General features: G+C 34.3%; 3 protein-coding genes across 8 annotated transcripts; 1 reads left to right on the top strand and 2 right to left on the bottom strand.

Moving 5' to 3' along the window:
- Positions 1-193: 193 nt before the first annotated feature.
- LOC140991620 (small ribosomal subunit protein uS17c-like) lies at positions 194-839 on the top strand. The gene has a single exon (XM_073461700.1). It carries the CDS (start codon positions 259-261, stop codon positions 712-714), a length of 456 nt encoding a protein of 151 aa, XP_073317801.1. The 5' UTR covers positions 194-258; the 3' UTR covers positions 715-839.
- Positions 840-1,559: 720 nt separating this feature from the next.
- Positions 1,560-7,032, bottom strand: LOC140991619 (homeobox-leucine zipper protein GLABRA 2-like). 6 transcript variants are annotated; one of them, XM_073461698.1, is made up of 11 exons: positions 6,828-7,030; positions 6,451-6,695; positions 4,934-5,051; positions 4,305-4,517; positions 3,847-4,230; positions 3,668-3,766; positions 3,294-3,506; positions 2,962-3,133; positions 2,603-2,874; positions 2,220-2,306; positions 1,560-2,126 (listed from the first exon to the last, which is right to left on the bottom strand). In XM_073461698.1, the coding sequence occupies exons 1-11, from the start codon at positions 6,894-6,896 to the stop codon at positions 1,749-1,751; spliced, it is 2,250 nt and encodes a 749-aa protein (XP_073317799.1). In that variant the 5' UTR covers positions 6,897-7,030; the 3' UTR covers positions 1,560-1,748. The 6 variants fall into 6 exon arrangements, with proteins under 6 accessions (XP_073317799.1, XP_073317800.1, XP_073317795.1 ...); XM_073461699.1 differs by having other exon boundaries at positions 3,294-3,503; positions 4,320-4,517; positions 6,828-7,009; XM_073461694.1 differs by having other exon boundaries at positions 6,451-7,032.
- Positions 7,033-9,030: 1,998 nt separating this feature from the next.
- Positions 9,031-10,617, bottom strand: LOC140991811 (protein FAR1-RELATED SEQUENCE 5-like). The gene is made up of 2 exons (XM_073461979.1): positions 9,753-10,617; positions 9,031-9,644 (listed from the first exon to the last, which is right to left on the bottom strand). Exons 1-2 carry the CDS (start codon positions 10,615-10,617, stop codon positions 9,031-9,033), a joined length of 1,479 nt encoding a protein of 492 aa, XP_073318080.1.
- Positions 10,618-17,063: the final 6,446 nt, after the last annotated feature.

Raw genomic sequence — 17,063 nt, 5'->3', positions numbered from 1 at the left:
ATTCCACCGTTTGATTACTCAATTTTTGGACTTTAAAAAATTATCATTTCATACTTTTTCGTAAAAAATTCATTTCACAATTTTTATAACAGTTGAAGTTTAATTAATGTTTAATTAATTAGAATGTCATATTTCCTCAAACTTATATTAAATGAATTTTTTTTTAATAAAAACAATGGCATAAAAAACTGCAACGTGCCCGCTGTACAATATACAAACTTGCATCCTCTTCCTATCCGAAAACTCACTTCAATACAAATGTCTCTGATCTCTCCACCGGTTCTCCAAATCAAATCCCTCACCCTTGCCACTCCGTTCCTCCATGGGGCCGGCGCTGCGACCACCCAACTCGGCAGAAAGCCCAGCTCGCTGCCCTCCGTTCAGCCGTCCGCCGCCACGCTGCCTCTAATCAGAGCCATGAGAACGATGCAAGGGAAAGTCGTGTGCAACGCCAGCGACAGGACTGTGGCCGTGGAGGTTTTGCGTTTAGCCCCACACCCAAAGTACAAGCGCCGGGTGAGGAAGAAGAAGACATTCCAGGCCCATGACCCGTTGAACCAGTTCCAAGTTGGGGACTTAGTTCAACTGGAAAAAAGCCGCCCCATTAGCAAGACCAAGACGTTTTGGGCCGTCCCTGTACCTGGCCGGTCTGGCTCCAAGGATGGCGCCGAAGCGCCGCAGGAACTGGTGATTCCATTAGAGTCTGAGAGTTGAACGAAGTAAAACTGTTTGTTTTTTTGTTTTGGTATTTTGAATTGATTTGTCATGTCAATTGTGATGGGATATAATTTTGTTTCATATGATTCATGGCCACATACGTGGTTACTGTTTATGGTTCATTAGCGTGTGTGATTTCACTGCGTAAAGGCAGAATCTTGATTTGGGGATATTTGTGGAATCTGAATGTGGCATACAACTTAATCTGAGCATACCATTCTATTCAGGTGCAAAATTACCGAATTTAGGACAACTGGATTTCTTCATTGCATCTTGGCTGTGAAATTCGTCGGTATATGTTTTCTATGTTCGAATAGTAGACGAGCATGAGCTGCCTTAGCTCGAGCACAGACTCGATAGTCTATGTTATTATATTGGAAGATAGCTGCCTTAGCTCGAGCACCGGAGCTCAAGTCTGAGCTCGATAGTCTGATAGTTTGTTATGATGGTCGATTCTAACTCAACCATGAGATAGAACATGAACGGTATTCGTGTTTGAAATATTCAACGTTCCTTGGTTCCATACAGACAAATGTAATTCTTGTTGTTAATGCTAGAAGCCACAGCACTACAACTTCATATGAGTTGCGGTATTTGTCAAGATCTCATTACATGATAGCGATTAAGATAACTGAGATTTATTATAATTTTTTCTCTGATCATTTTTCTCTTATGAAACTTTTAAGCCTTGTCCTGTTTCTTGTTAATCGATCATAAAGGGGGAGGTGCTTTTAGTGAATGTATGCGTCTTAGGCTTATACGTTGCTGAGACACTCTGGATTCGTCATCAAGCTTTCCAAGGTTTAAACATATTCTTGCTATATTCCAATCCATGGCCAACAAATACAAATGTAACAATGTTATCAAAATAATATTTTTACATTTTCTTTGCCCACGGCTAAGAAAAAACTGATTCTTCACCTATCTTCCTACTACTACAATTTTTTTAGGGAAAAAAAGAAAGAAAGAATGCTTTAAACACAAATCAAGTCTTTGAACCTATACCTAAACGATAATGTTAGAAAATGTTGTTAATCGTCACACTGCAGACTTCTTTTTATGTTCTGCAATGTGCAAGATATCAGGGTGTTAACTGATTCTACAGATTCTGCCGAAAGTTTCGCTGTGGGAGAGTTTCTTAATAGGATTTGAAAGGCAATTGTTAGTAACGATCCACCTTCTGTGCACTTCTCCTCTGGCATAAAAGTGATTACCGAAGGCCTAGATTCAACCCCATCAGCAATAATTGAAAAACCAGAAGGTAAAATAGCTATGTTGCTTGAGTCACATCCTGTCATTACTGATTGCATGCCATTGATGTCCACAGGGGCATAAATTATTGTTGATTCATATGCATTTGTGCCGCTATCTTGAAGTACCCACATGTTGAGTTCATGATCTTTCTTTGCCTGTATTCCGGTTAAAAAGAACTGAAGGAATTTGAAAATCGACGCTTAAAGATTTTGGTAAGATTTGCTTCGTGTTGGTAGGGTAGAACTTACCAGGACTGTTACGGCATTTCCTCGGTCCTGCCCTTTAGCTATGTTTGCAACTGATTGAACTGAGTTTCCATTAAACATGATATCCCACTGCAATTTCATACAAGAAAGTGAGTGAAAATGTAGGGAAAAGGGCTTGCTGCACAATATCAAAAGTGTATCTAATGTCTGTCCACCATATAACTCAAATCTTTTGAATTGTGCAGCAGACCAAGCGACACACTTTGATTGTTGTTACCATATAGAAGTGCCGTGTGCCAGAGGATCGAGGGAGCAATTATTGCTCCCTGACAGAAAATATGGTATTAAAGTCTATAAATAGGATTTTATCCATTGACATAACAAGGTAGGGTGTTGTATATTAGGGAGGAGCATGTTTAACAGACCTCTTTCCTCTGATTTTCGTCTCTCAAGTAGTCGAATAACACATGGTGAGCCACAGGTAACCATACACTAGTAGCTGCACATAAGATTACACCATTAGGCTCTCCAGGATCGTTAACATTCTTCCTGGAGGCTACCCAAATATCTTCTCCTGTTTTACTAGCTATCTTATTCCATGAGTTATAGCTAGATGTGCTGAGTGCTCTACAATAACTCGCTGTCATTCTTTGTGCCAATTTAAGAATGCTTTTTCTCCCAGCAAGTGTTGTAACACCTGTTTTGTTCAACAACTTTTTAATCTTGATTTGACATATTTGAGAAGATATTTAGAAGTGCAGAAGTCTAAAGGATTAATACCCACTTGAATCCTTTGTGGGAACATTTGTGGCCATGTAGAACACTTGTCGCTCACATTGCTGTTGCAGCGTTGAAATCCAATGCTTTGCGCTAAACGCTTGGCCGCTGTTAACTATGGAACGATACAGAGAATTGACCGTGCTTTTCTGGCATTCCGAATGCTCTACCCAAATTACCTGAAAATGAAAATCAAAGAGGTTAGTAATTTTTTCTTGAAATGTTCAATTAATCAGGATATATCTTTCTGTGTGTATACTGTATTGGCAGCCGAGGATCAAAATGCCTGGTGAATTCATGAATTTATAGACAAGAAAACTTTAGATATTCAAGTACGACCTTACAGTGGCCGTTGAAATTATCCTCAATGATGCAGCCAGATGGGCATTTTCTGCATTTCAGTACAGAGGTGTCTGTATTATCTTCAACTTTGTCTATAGAGACGTCTGTAATAGCCCACTGGTGAGCGCTCAACTGTTTGCAGTATCGAATGAAATACATTTCTCTAGTAGCCACCATTGGTGTTAATATTTGGATCTCTGCAAAAATCTGCTATAAAAATTCAAATATAGAATATGAATGGAAAGTTTTGTGAAACGTCTAGTTGTTAAAGTAGCCGAACTTAAAAAAGTTGGATGTCGTGGGTTTTGGGGCTCGGTTTGAGATATCAATTAAGGCATAGAAAATCAAAGAAAAATGATAATTCATCTTACCAAGTGAACTGCACCATCTTTGTTAGTTTCTCCATGGCAGATAATATCCACTGTGGCTGCCTTAGAGATCAAGTTTGGGAACAATTCTTTCCACTGATTCTGCCAATGAATAGAATGGCATTAAAAAATATATCACTTGGGTATTAATAAAACATAACGTACAAAATAAATATTCTTACAGCATCCATAAAACTCTTAACCAGCCATGGAAGATCAACAAACACAACCCCACTGTCCCTTGATGCCTCTACTGATTTTTTTGCCTGCATTTTGCTGCTGGAGTTTTCGGGGCAAATCTGTTTCCTGTACTCGTCGTAATTAAGCGTCTCACGCCCCGATTCATAGCTTCGAACCCACAATGGTTCTCCATAAGTAGCCATTTTTCGCAACTCATCCATCGCCTGATTTGCAGCATCCACAGTTCTTGATTTCTCAAAGCCAAAAATACCCTTATGGAACTCCAACGAGCTTCTGTTTCCCTGATCATTTTCCGAAGTATGTGAAGAGCTATTCGGAGATGTCCCGCCATAGTATTTCCCGATCATAATTCTTAGCCTTTCAACCTACATATCACGGTCATGTTTGCAACAACTTTAGGTAAATTTTTCATAACCTATAATTGTGATTTGATAAGTACCAATTTATTAGAAACCTCGGCTTTGAGTTTAGCATTTTCATTTCTTAGTTTTTGCTCTTCTCCTGTTGCTGCTGTAGCATCCTTGTTGGAGCTAGAGAATCCACAGTTAGGACAACATGACTTTTTAACGGCTTCTCTTAATGTCTTGGTTTCTTGTCGAATCTTTTCGATTTCTGTTTTAAGTAAAGAACTCTCGTGGCGTTCCTGTATGGCCTGCAAGAAATATAACAAACCATGTGCAAGTAAAATTTCAAAGAAGAAAATACCAGTTTCATAAGATTACCGAATAAGATAAACAAGCCAGCAATTTGGTCATATTTCGACTCTATCTCGAAGATTTAGCAAATCACTGGAACCAAACTCGAGACCAACTGCTCAATGATCTCCTCTACGGGTGCAAGCAAACCGAATCAGACTGAACATCACTTATTTTTTCAATGTTTAAGCTAGAACACAAAATCTTTTATCCGACGCAAGCTCATTTTACGTATGAGTCGACTCGAAATCTCTTGAGCTGGTTCAATTCCTAAGCTACTCAGAATTAGAGTAGTTTACCATAACTTGAACAAGTCAACAAGTTACATGATACACTTCGAACAACTGTGAGTAGAGAAGATATAACGAATTACCTTGATTTGGGTTCTACGGTTTTGAAACCAGAACTTGACTTGCCTAGGATGAAGGCCCAAATGCTTGCTTAGATGGAGCCTTTGCTTCTCATCTGGATGAGGCGATTCTTTAAACAAACTACAAATTATTACATGCAACTAAATCAACTTGTCAAAATAACATTTGAAAATATCGTCAAAGAGAGATGTTAGTTTCATGTAGTTTGATTTTTCTACTCTGTGTGCGTATGGATCGGGTAACGAATCTTATAGAACCAGACTGAAACTTGACATGTTTAGTAAGGTTATATTTTCTAACACAATATTAAATATGAGTAAAAGAAAATTATAATTGCGTTCTACATTTATTACAATATGTTAGAATATGCCATTCTAAAAAATTTACATAATTCTTTTATTTATTAACATGAAATTCAAATATCACTAATTTATCAACTTGTTTATCTATAATTGATATGGAAGAAGACTTGTATGAAAATAATTTGATCGTATTGGTTTTGTTATAGGAAAAACGTTAATTCAAATCTATTGATTTGATTTATTTTAACTCGATCTTCTTCATAAATGTTCAGTTAAAAATTTAAAAAAAAAACACATATCAAAAATATTCTGAATATAATTATCTGAGAGATCTAATGAATCAAATCTATTAAATTTTAATCATAAGTCGAGTCGGTAATGTGTTACAAATGGAGCTCAAATACCAGTAGACCCAACTCGTACCAATCTCCACAAAAACTTTTGTGAGACGGTCTCACGGATCAATTCGTGGATCGAATATCTTATCTGGGTCATCCACGAAAAAGTATTAATTTTTATGCTAAGAGTATTACTTTTTATTGTGAATATTGATAGAATTGACACGTCTCACAAATAAAAATCCGTGAGACTTACTCTACCAACCTCTTAGCCACCCAAAAATGTGTCTTCATTCATTCATTCAATCAATAACGGACAAGTTGAGATTCAATAATTCATGAGTGATGTACCTTCTACCATTTAAGACAAATCACTTGATAAAATATGCAGTATAATATAAAATAATACGATACACAAGAAAAATGTGCTAATACATACAATATAATATACATACTTACGTGTATACGTAATATGATGCAATATAAATAGTTACATACGTAGAAACATTTTTAGGAACTATGTACACTTCATTTTTGAATTAAAACTAAACTTAATTTTGTTCTAAGAAGAAATGTTTATTAAATGAAAATTCCTTTATTTCGAGGGGGGAGAAAGAGTATAAAATTTTGTGGTAGCCCTGGATTTATGGCTACAAATTTAACAAAAACCTCAAATTTGATGTTTTCTTATCCTTAAAAATGGTTAATTTCAGAAGGTAATCCATTCTTGTACCTCAAACTTTGTAAACAACTCATTTTTTCCCCCTGTTTTTGAAAAAAATAATAATAATTTATAAAATGTAGATTTTTTTTTCAATTTTGTTTAGCAGGGAAAAAGAAAAAAATAAAAATAAATAATATTTTTTAAAAAAAACATACGCTTCCATTTTTCTGATTTGGCTGGGAGTGTGCCTGTGATATTTCTTCCTCTTCTTCTCCTTGCTTTCATCGTCTTCTTCAATATGCCGCTGCTGCTCCCCTTCCGCCATTTCAAAATCATCGTTCCCGGGGCTGGAATTTTCCCTGCTTATAATCTCCAACGTCTCCTCCCTCCTCCCTCCGCCGCCCCTTTTCTCCCTATCCCCCACCTCCTCAGCCGCTGCAGCATCCCTGAAAATCCCAGCCTTTTTCGCAAACCAGACAAAACAAGAAAAAGGGTCAAAAAAGTAAACCAGCTTCATGCAAAAGAACAAGAAATATATATACAGTGGAATACAAATGTATGAAAACTCAAGAAAAATAATGAGTACACATACAAGAGAAAGGGAGAGGTGTGGAGTGGAAAGGAAATCTCTGGCATGATGAGATTTGGGAGAATTCGACATGTTTCATTACAAGGTTTACGTCGATTTGTTTTCTTTTTTTAAGGCATTTGGTGTTAGAATGGGGGTTGTAATTTAGTATTCTTTTTAAGGTAGCAGTATTATTAGACTGTTTGTTGGAGCAGTCACGGTGATAAAGAAAATGACAACAGGGTGTGGGGTCTTTTAATTAAGAGCATGGAACAAAAGAAAGATGCTGATTTTTCCTTGCGGGGAAACCCGACTCCTCTTGTTGTCAAACTTCTGAAAGTTACCCAAAATTTTTGTGTGAAGGGATAAAATTTGTTGGAGTGTCCATCGTCGCCGTCGAACTATTCTCTGTGTGCTCCCAGAGGTCTGATCGATACTGCCCTTTACCATTTATCAGCTGTCAGCAATTAATTTCAATCTTTCTAAATAAATAAAAATTTATAAAAACTTAACCATGGTTCAATTTTTTAAAATGAAAACTCTTCAAATTCGAGGCTCCTTTTTCCACCTTTATTTTCACGTTTTTTCCCAATCTTTTTTTTGTTAATATTAATATATAAATAAAAAGAAAATAAAATAAGGCAAAATAATTATGACGACAAATTCAATAATTTTTAATGAAAGGTTTGTTTTTTTGAACCTTAAGATTTTGATTGGTAAGAAAACAGATTTCATCGGGAAAATAGACACAAAATATGATTATATTATTGTTCAACAATCAAAATTTTCTTCGAATAACATCTTTTGCGTTTATAAACAAATGTTTAATTTTCTAAAAATTCAATTTCCACAAGAAAATAACGTGCTCTTTCTTCTTTTTAACTTTCTTTCTTTTATTCAGGTTGTTCATGGTCGATCAAGTGGCAGTTTAGATGATGGTGTGGCAGTTTAGATAGTTATCTTCTAAGTCTACTATCAAAATGCTCAATTGTTGCTAACGATTTTATAAAACATTAATTATAATAGTTCCGATCTTCCACTAATTTGTCAAACAGATTTTCATTTCGTTTACCTCATTGTGGACCGATCATTCATCGAAAATCCAAAAAAAATTGTGAATGCCACAAAAACAATCATATTCGGCAATAGTATGCGCATCAATAATCTCATGCTCCTTCAATTATCACGATCATGTCCCTGCACAATATAAATTTTTTTTATGAGAAAGCAATTTGTAAAAACGTTTAATTTTCTTGAAAAAATATCTTACTTGTGATGAATGATGACTCCCAAATTGATACGAAAATAAATTCATCATACCATTTGAATAGAAGTTTGTATTGTCTTTCTGCAATTCAAATACAAAAAAAAAGGATATAATGCACATTTTTCTTCAATAATAAAAATTAAAGAAAACTCGGTTATCATTTGATTTGAATACTGGAAAAAATGTTGATCGTGCCCAAATTGAGATGGAAATTGAGGATATGCAAACGGATATTGTGATAGTGAGACATTTGAATATTGTTGTGATGGTATAGATTTACTTTCCTGTATGTTGATGGCATCTTGTGAACTTTGCCCCTTTCTTTTGGCTCCTTTTGTGCCTAGCAAATAGAAGAAAATTACAAACTTAAAAGTAGATTAACTATATAAGAAGTATATGAAATGAAAACTTACTTGAAATTTTAGTTTTTCTCTTTTCTTTTCTTTTGTTTCTCTTAGCATCCCAGTGTCGTGTGATATTTGCATTTGTAACTCTTTTTGCTTTAACAGTAAGTGGGTTACGTACGCATACTTTATCTATATAACCATTACTTGTAATATCATCACACGGTGTCTCATCATCGACACTCAAATTCTGGACAAGATTAGAGATTTCATCTTTTGCTATGTCAACCAATCTATATAATATTTTCCTCGCATCCTCATGAGGTTTGCTCAGTTGATTTAGATCATACATCGATCTCATTATTTGGTTGACAAACACCATCTCAGATACATGATCACCACCACCACCACTGCAACATTCTTCAAAATCATATTTAACTCTATTTCTTACATTCTTCATCCACCTTTTCAAAATATAACTGTTCGGCAAAACAGTTACATCCATACAGTTAAACATCATCAAAACATGCTTACACAAAATCCCCATTGTCTCAAACTTATGACAACTACATTTTATTTCATGACTCTGCTTATTGAACAACACATGTTTAACCCTCTAGTTTTCATCATGAGATTTTACTTTGACCTCAAGCCAATTCCAATCATTGCCAAAACAAGATGGTGGTTCAACAAATTTGCAATTCAAAGAATTAACCAATTCAATTTCAAACAACTGGTATATGGAAATCGTGTAAACCTCAGCAGCATTAATCAACAATGGATGATTTTTCAAAATCTGTGCAGGCTTACCATGACGACAACGAGTATCCTCTGTCTTTTCCTTATTCCGCCAATTATTTTGAATTTTTGCATAATTCATCACAAATTCATACAAAGAACTCATTTTGTTACATGCCTTTTTCAAAGTCATATTTGTGGCCTCACTCCTCGAAGTAGCCAAAAGTCCCGCACTAAACCTTCCACTACTAAAGGCAGTAGCACATTTTTCCCTGAGTCTGTACATCCCATTCAACCATATATGATCATCCAAATTATATGTATCAATCATATGTTTCCATGTGGCCTCAAATTCATCTTCAGATTCACAATAAGTCATGTATTTATACCATAACTGTTTAAAAGCTAAATTTCCATTTAAACTCCCAAAGTGTGAAGGAGCATTTTGATTTATATGCCACTGACATAAACGATTATGTGAATGTGGAAAAACTGTTTCAATGGAATTCATCATAGCTTGACATTGATCTGAAAAAATAGTTTGAGGTTGCTTTCCATTCATAGAATCAAGGAATGTTGTAAACAATCATTCAAACGAACTTTCGGTTTCATCTGACATAAAGGCCAAGCCAAACATCACATTCTGCATATGGTGATTTATACCAACAAATGGAGCACATATCAAATTATACTTATTTGTTCTATATGTCGTATCAATCGACAAGACATCACCAAAATTTTCATAATCAACCGCACTTCTATAATCCCTAAAGAAAAAGTTCATCACCCTATCGTCATCATCCAATTGCACGTTCCAGTAAAAGTAATTCTCTTTATTCGCCGTATTTATAAAATACTTAATAAGCGCAGTGGCATCTCCATTCTCAACTTTGATATGTTTTTTTAGTTGACTCATATGATCATATGCATCCTTTCTAGTAAAACCCAAATTTTCTGACCCACATGCTTCATTTTCCATGAAAGAAACAGCAGCAGAGACAGATATTCCAGCATTTACCATAGCTTCTAGAGTAGACTTTTTTGCATGTGATATATTGCGTGCCGATCTTAACAAGTGAGTTTGATTGCGTGCAAACATCTCATGGTTATGCTCTTCCACAAATCTACTCACTCTCCATTGACCCCCATTTTCTCTTGAAATCTTCAATTTCGCTTTACAATTAGTTCTAGTGAGTAGTTTTTGATAAATTGAAATCTTTTTACTAGATCTTTTTTCATCTTTCAAACCTTCACATGAGTAATTGAATTCCTTTGATTGAAGTTCATCAGTATGGGAAAAACATCGTTGTTCACCCTTCCTTACACTAAATCCCTTGTCATGTGCATATTGACAATATAATAAATAAGCTTCTTCAAGAGTGTTCACAATCTTACCCACTTCTAGTTTGCTCTTCAAAATATCGACAATGAAGTTTTCAATTTGTACCTCTCCATTTTCTTGCATAGAAAAATTACGGGGTCGAGGTTACATTTTTGGAATCTGATCAATTTCCGTTTCTTCCCCGTAGTCTTCCTCCAACTCTTCAAGTGCCTTTGATTTGTCATCTTCCATTTCCAAAAAAAAAACTAACTGGATCTAATTTTTTTTTTTAAAAAAACAAATTAGATGAAGGAAACATACATGTATTCAAGCACCACATATTACAAAAATATGGACATAAACAAGAGCTTAATCTACTGTATTTTACTTTAAAAAAATTACAATCATTAAAACTTAATTAGCAAAATATAATATAATATAAAATGAAGAAATGCATAAAAAAATCCCCTTATTTGGTCCTTAAATCATCGAATATAGCAAAAAGCAAGAAGCAATAATAAGTCAAAAAATTACCTACATACAAAATTAGATTAACAAGGATAAAGAATAAAAAATAAAAAATAAAAACCTAATCTTGTGCAGAAAGTTGCAAAATGGAGCAAAGTGGTGGAAGTCTTGTTCTTATTTTTTGAGAGATGACGGCGGAAGAATGAATGAAGGTCAAATGCTTTTTTAAAAATAAATCATTTTAAAAAATTGAACCATGGTTAAGTTTTTATAAATTTTTATTTATTTAAAAAGTTTGAAATTAATTGCCACTTGGCAGCTAATAAATGGTTAAGGGCAGTACCCCATGGGGCAGCATCGATGAAGCCGCTCGTAGACGGGTGTGTCTGCACGACTGCACCTCCACGTGGTGCACATACACATGTTCACCCATCACGTAGCATGGATACAGACATATTATAAAGAAATAAAATTATATCTCCGTTAACAAGTTGTAATTTTTGACATAATGATAAAGTGTATGATCTAATAATATTAAATTTTAAAAAGTTTTATATACTGAAATGTATATATAAATATACTATCTAAAATGTCAACTACTCGTTTTTCTTTAAAATGTATTAGAATTTCTTTTTAAAATTTAAAAATTTTATATACTGAAATGTGTGTGTGTGTGTGTGTGTATATATATATATATTGACATCATTTAAAAATAAACCAATCAAATATTATTTGAAAATCCAAAAGAATGTAGTTAAAACATAAAAGCGTAAACGTTAACCATCCCTAAGCTAACATTATTTTCAAAAATAAACTAAACTCTGACGTCCTCTCAAAAATCTCTCAAAAGCACAAAATTCATAAAATCTTTGAAGTAATCCTAAATCATAAACGTAATTTTGTGAAAAATAGCGACGGTCCTCGGGTTGTGTGCACATTCAGTCCATCTAGTTCAACCATCAAGTCTTCCATCAATATCATGCTCACCTGCATCGATCACACCTAGTGAGTCTATTGACTCAGCAAACTTTAATCATGATAACAAGTAATACATATACATTCACAAACAACAGTAAAAATACTTTTAGAAAAATAGCTTTTCATGAACATAAATTTAAACATATTTTCTTTCATCATATACTTTTTTTTAATCATATACTTATACGTTTATCTTTTTATTGAATTCAGATCATCAATTGTGACTTCGTATTAGCTGTAGGTCGATGGATCCATCTACGTATCATCACGGTACCGGGCGGCGAGCGACACTCTCACCCGTCAACTGAGTATTGGCCTTAAATATCATCGTATCATCGTATTAGTCATAATTAATTCACCTCCTTCAACTTCTCATATTTCCATCACTTATAAAAATTCATGCACATATAAATCATTTTTCTTTTAAACCAATAATGCAACATGTCTTTTAGCACTAACGTTTCATCATAAAATTCCATAAACATTTTAACATATATTACAGCATTCAGGGCACTGCAGTACGTCTAACAATTTTCAGGTATAAAATGACCGTTTTGCCCATGAAACCCTAACTTTCTCAATTTATCCTTAGACCTTAAAACGACGACCCAAATCATTCAAAACTTAACATGACATCTTAAAATACACCCATAAATATTTCTTAGACGTAAACTTACGCTTCTCGACTAGTTTCCCAACTCGTATTTAAACTTAGACGTACATCTTAGTTTTGACCCAAATGGACTCGAAACTTAACCAAAACTTACCAAATTTGAACCATGGCTTATTAACGCCTATCTAAACCTTTTTCATCCCAACCCAAGCCAATTAAAACCCATAGAACCAAAACTAGGCACCTGCTGAATTTTTTTCCACAAAATTCGAAACCCTAGTCCCCTACCCATGAAACCTTCGGTCTCAGCCACTAACCAAAATGACCAGCCCCTAGACCACCTTCCTAGGACCATGACCAAGCCTTAGACAACCTACTGGACCAGTCCCATCAAGCTATACCCTTGCAGCCCTCAAACCCGTCGTCTAGGGGTCTCTCGCGTCCAAGCCTCACGCGATCACTCTAGCCTTCGAGCCAACCCTCAGGCTAACACCTTAGGACCATCCTGCAGTCCCATTAAATCCCCTGGTTACGCCCTAACAGCAGCTAAGGTCGTGCCCCCCTAAGGAAGCCCTAGCGTCTAGCCCTTATACAGCATCACTTAAGCCTCCTAAACCCTCTGAAATTCATCCATTTTGGCATCCCTACCATGGCAGCCCCTTCATGCATCGTTAGAAAGAGTTTTTTTTTTTATAAAAAAAACTCAAATTTTATGCACATAAAGCCATAAAATCGAACATACAAGTGGCGCATCATGTTTTTCATGCAACATAATATGGTGTGAAAGATGTTTGAAAGAATATTAAGGCGAACACACGGAAAACGGCTTGCGATGCAAGGAATGTTGGCGGAGATGGATCTTTGCTGAATTTTCCTTCAAAATTTCGTGACTTATCTCTCAAAATCCCGTGTAGTGTGTGTTACTGATGGAGAAGAAGAGTCCTAGTATTATTTTAGGGTGAGGGGCGTGGGTTTGAAGGGTTTATGGGTTAGGGTTTTTGTTAAAATTTGATATAAAATACATAGTGCAAGTTTAAACCCATTAACCTAGTATAATAGGCCCATTAAGCTCATTAGTTAATGTTTAAAATATTTTGTTTAGGAAAGTTTGTGAAAATATTAGCCGAGCTTTCAAAAAGTCTCTATTTTCATCGAAAATCGATTACTGGTTTAAAATACGACTTGGCGTATAAAAACACATCAAAACACCTCATTTTCAAAAATTTCATTTAAAATATACCACACATTAAACAATTAAAAATAATTATTTAATAAAATATTTTCCCTCATATGGTCCCTTGTCTCCGTTCCTCGATCGCGTCTCGAATAACCTTTAAAAACAAGGTTTTATGCATTCTAATATAAAACTACATTTTAAACATGTATACCATATTTAATTCATGCAATTAGAACCATTTAATTAGTCATTTTCCTTATATTTGTATGCAGTTGGATTTGGATTACGTTATCGAATTATCATTCCAAAACCAAAAATTACATAATACATGCTCAATCACTAATATCTATTAAGCCACATGTCCCTATTAATATCGTCGAATTACATCAAAGTAAAAGTACGCTTATATCTCCATTTTTATTGTTTTACTGCATGAAAACTAAAATTATGTAAAAAAAAAAATCAAAAATTACTGAAAATTAGAAATTTTTGAATTTAATTTTTAATTTTTTTAAACAAAAATATTTATAAAAAAAATCGATTATACAAACATGAAATACATGTAGAGGCACACAGTATATATACTAAGTCACAGATTCTTTGATAAGATTTATAAGATCTTTGACTTTTAATTTCAGCCATAGTCGGATACGTGATAAAGGTCATAATCACTGATTCATTTCTTGTGAATTAAGATGATTCCCCTTGTGGTTGGGGACCATTTCTTATGTTTTTATATCTGACAACAAGTTTGACATATGCACGTAGTTTTCAATACTTTACCAGATGACATGAACAATTTAACTATTGAATATTTATCAAAATAAGATATTATATTATACATTTCAAATTCAATATTTACAAAATTTATGGTTTGGTGATTGATAAAATAGCATCAAGTTATTATAGGAAATCAATCGTTATATTATTTTGTATTTCTGGTTTTCGACATCTGATGGAATATCTAACCGCTCAAATGACATATTCAAATCCAGCCGCTCCATTGCACGAGAGATCTTTCATTTTCTAGTTATTCAACCACCATAACAATATCCAACCAACTCTCGATATGACAAAAAATTTAATAATGTCCAAAGTCAAAGCAACTTTTTGTTAAGAATTATATCAGATCATCAATGATCAACTTGTGTCTCACCAACAACTCTAACCATCAAGTTTGACGGTTGAGTGTGGTATTTGTTGTCTGGTGAACTGAGAATTCTTAAATATCCAGAAGCGTAAATTGGTCACTAAGAGTTTAAGTTAGACAATGATAAATCCTAATCGAAATGAGTTATTACAAAACATTGTAAAACCAAAGTCTTTAGTGAAAATCTTAATAAGTGGAAGAAATGATGACACATAAATTTTATATTCAAACATTTATAAAAATAATTGTGTTAAATTACGTACTTATATTTCTGCAAATCTCATTTCAATCCGTTTATTATTAAATTGCCAAATATAATATATCACTAGTCAAGTTGGATCGTTTTCACACTTACACTATTTAGTGGTTCAAAATATCAAATCGTTCAAAAATATTTCTTAACAGCCTGAAAACAGTTAAGAACGGTTCAAAAACAAAAAACAAAAATTAAAAATTAAAAGAGTTTATCCATCTCTCCTTTAAACGCTAATCTGATCCCAATAAATTGTATAAGATAATGTTTTTTTGAACTATGATAATTATATTTTTTTAATGACATCATTTAACAAAATTATTATGTTTTTTAAAGAAGATTTTGACGACTAGAAAATATGTATGCATGTACATCTAGCTGCTAAGGATGATGATATGTTGTATATCATCATTGACGGTCCAATAAAAATGCTCCAAGTCAATACAATCATTGCATTATCTGATGGTGCTCCACAAATGATCGAGAAACACTAGTCAGAGTAAACGACTAATGACAAGATGAAAGAAAACCTTGACAACATGGCCAATGATATTTTATATAAAATCCTGGACAAAATCATGTTTAACAAGTTCAAGACTTGTACAACAGTCAAAGAGATCTGAGAGAAACCGAACCAACTGTGCGAGAGCAATGATCAAACTAATGAGAACAAGATGACCGTTGCAATCTAGAAGTTCGAGAATTCCAAAATTAAGAAAATAGACCAAATAGTACTTTAGATGTTGCTGAGGAGTCAAAGAACAAATGGGCTGACTCAAATTCATGTTAGTCCAGTTCAGAGGCATCTTTTAGTGAAAGTGATGATGAGAAAGTCAAGTGTCTGATGGCAGATGTTGATCCGGATACTTCAGGTGTTGAGCAGGAAATTACCGATGATATGATATTTAACTTTAACTCAGATGAATTTACACGGAAGGATCTTATCATGGCACTGCATGACATGATTGTTGAGTTTAAAAGACACTTGCAATCATTTGATGAATCGAAAGCAGAAAGTAAAAAGTTGTCAGATAAGTCGACCAACTCTAGCTTTTTACAGAGAAAGAAAATTGATAGTCTGAAAGTGAAAATCAGTCTGGAAGCTGGTGAAATTGATGATATGCATAGATTGTTCCAATAACTTTAAATGAAAATAACGATTAACGATTAACACTTTTTGTTAAATCTTGGAACAAATATTCTGTCTCCACCAAGAAGATACATCAGTTGCAAAAATCACCCGATGACATAATTGGGCTTGGGTTTGACAACAATGAATGTATTACTTATGCGGTAAAAACTCAATCGTGTCTGGACAAAAGCAAATCTAAAATGATAAATTTTGGTCTAGCACGATATATGAACATGATCAGCCCGAAGTTCAACCCAGTCCCACTGTAAATTTTGAAAACAGGGGAAATTATCTTGGTTTAGGCTATATTGAACCGGATAGTTATAAGTCCAACCGAACATAGATTAAATGCAAACCAAGTCTAGCCGCTCACAATGGCTCGAACGGGTTATGCAGAAAACCATGTCCAACTGAACATTACTATGTGAAGAGGAAGTCCAACTGTTACCATAACTGCAAACATGTTCCAAAGAGATACAGACTGAACATGGAGAATGAACGACTCAAACAACAATCGATGACAGTGAGAGAGAGCACATCACACAAACTCACCAGTTTATGCACAAGTTCGTACTCTTTTGGATGCACACAATAGTAAGCCGATAAGGCTAATTCAAGTGTGGGTCTTGAAAAGACTAATCCGAACATGACTCAGCTAGATCTGGTACCAAAATATTATTTTAATATTTGAAGATACTGAATAAGAAGATTCTCAAAAAATCTACATGTTTCCGGACAGTGAAAAGTTGATACTGATAGTTTCAATTAGGCAATGGTAAGTTTTATTGAAGTGGGTTACGTTTTTTAGTGAAATTATTA

This window comes from Primulina huaijiensis, chromosome 13 (assembly GCF_012295235.1).
Source record: "Primulina huaijiensis isolate GDHJ02 chromosome 13, ASM1229523v2, whole genome shotgun sequence".
Lineage (NCBI taxonomy): Eukaryota > Viridiplantae > Streptophyta > Magnoliopsida > Lamiales > Gesneriaceae > Primulina > Primulina huaijiensis.
The sequence above is the reverse complement of the archived record's forward strand: the minus strand, read 5'-3'. Positions and strand labels throughout refer to the sequence as shown.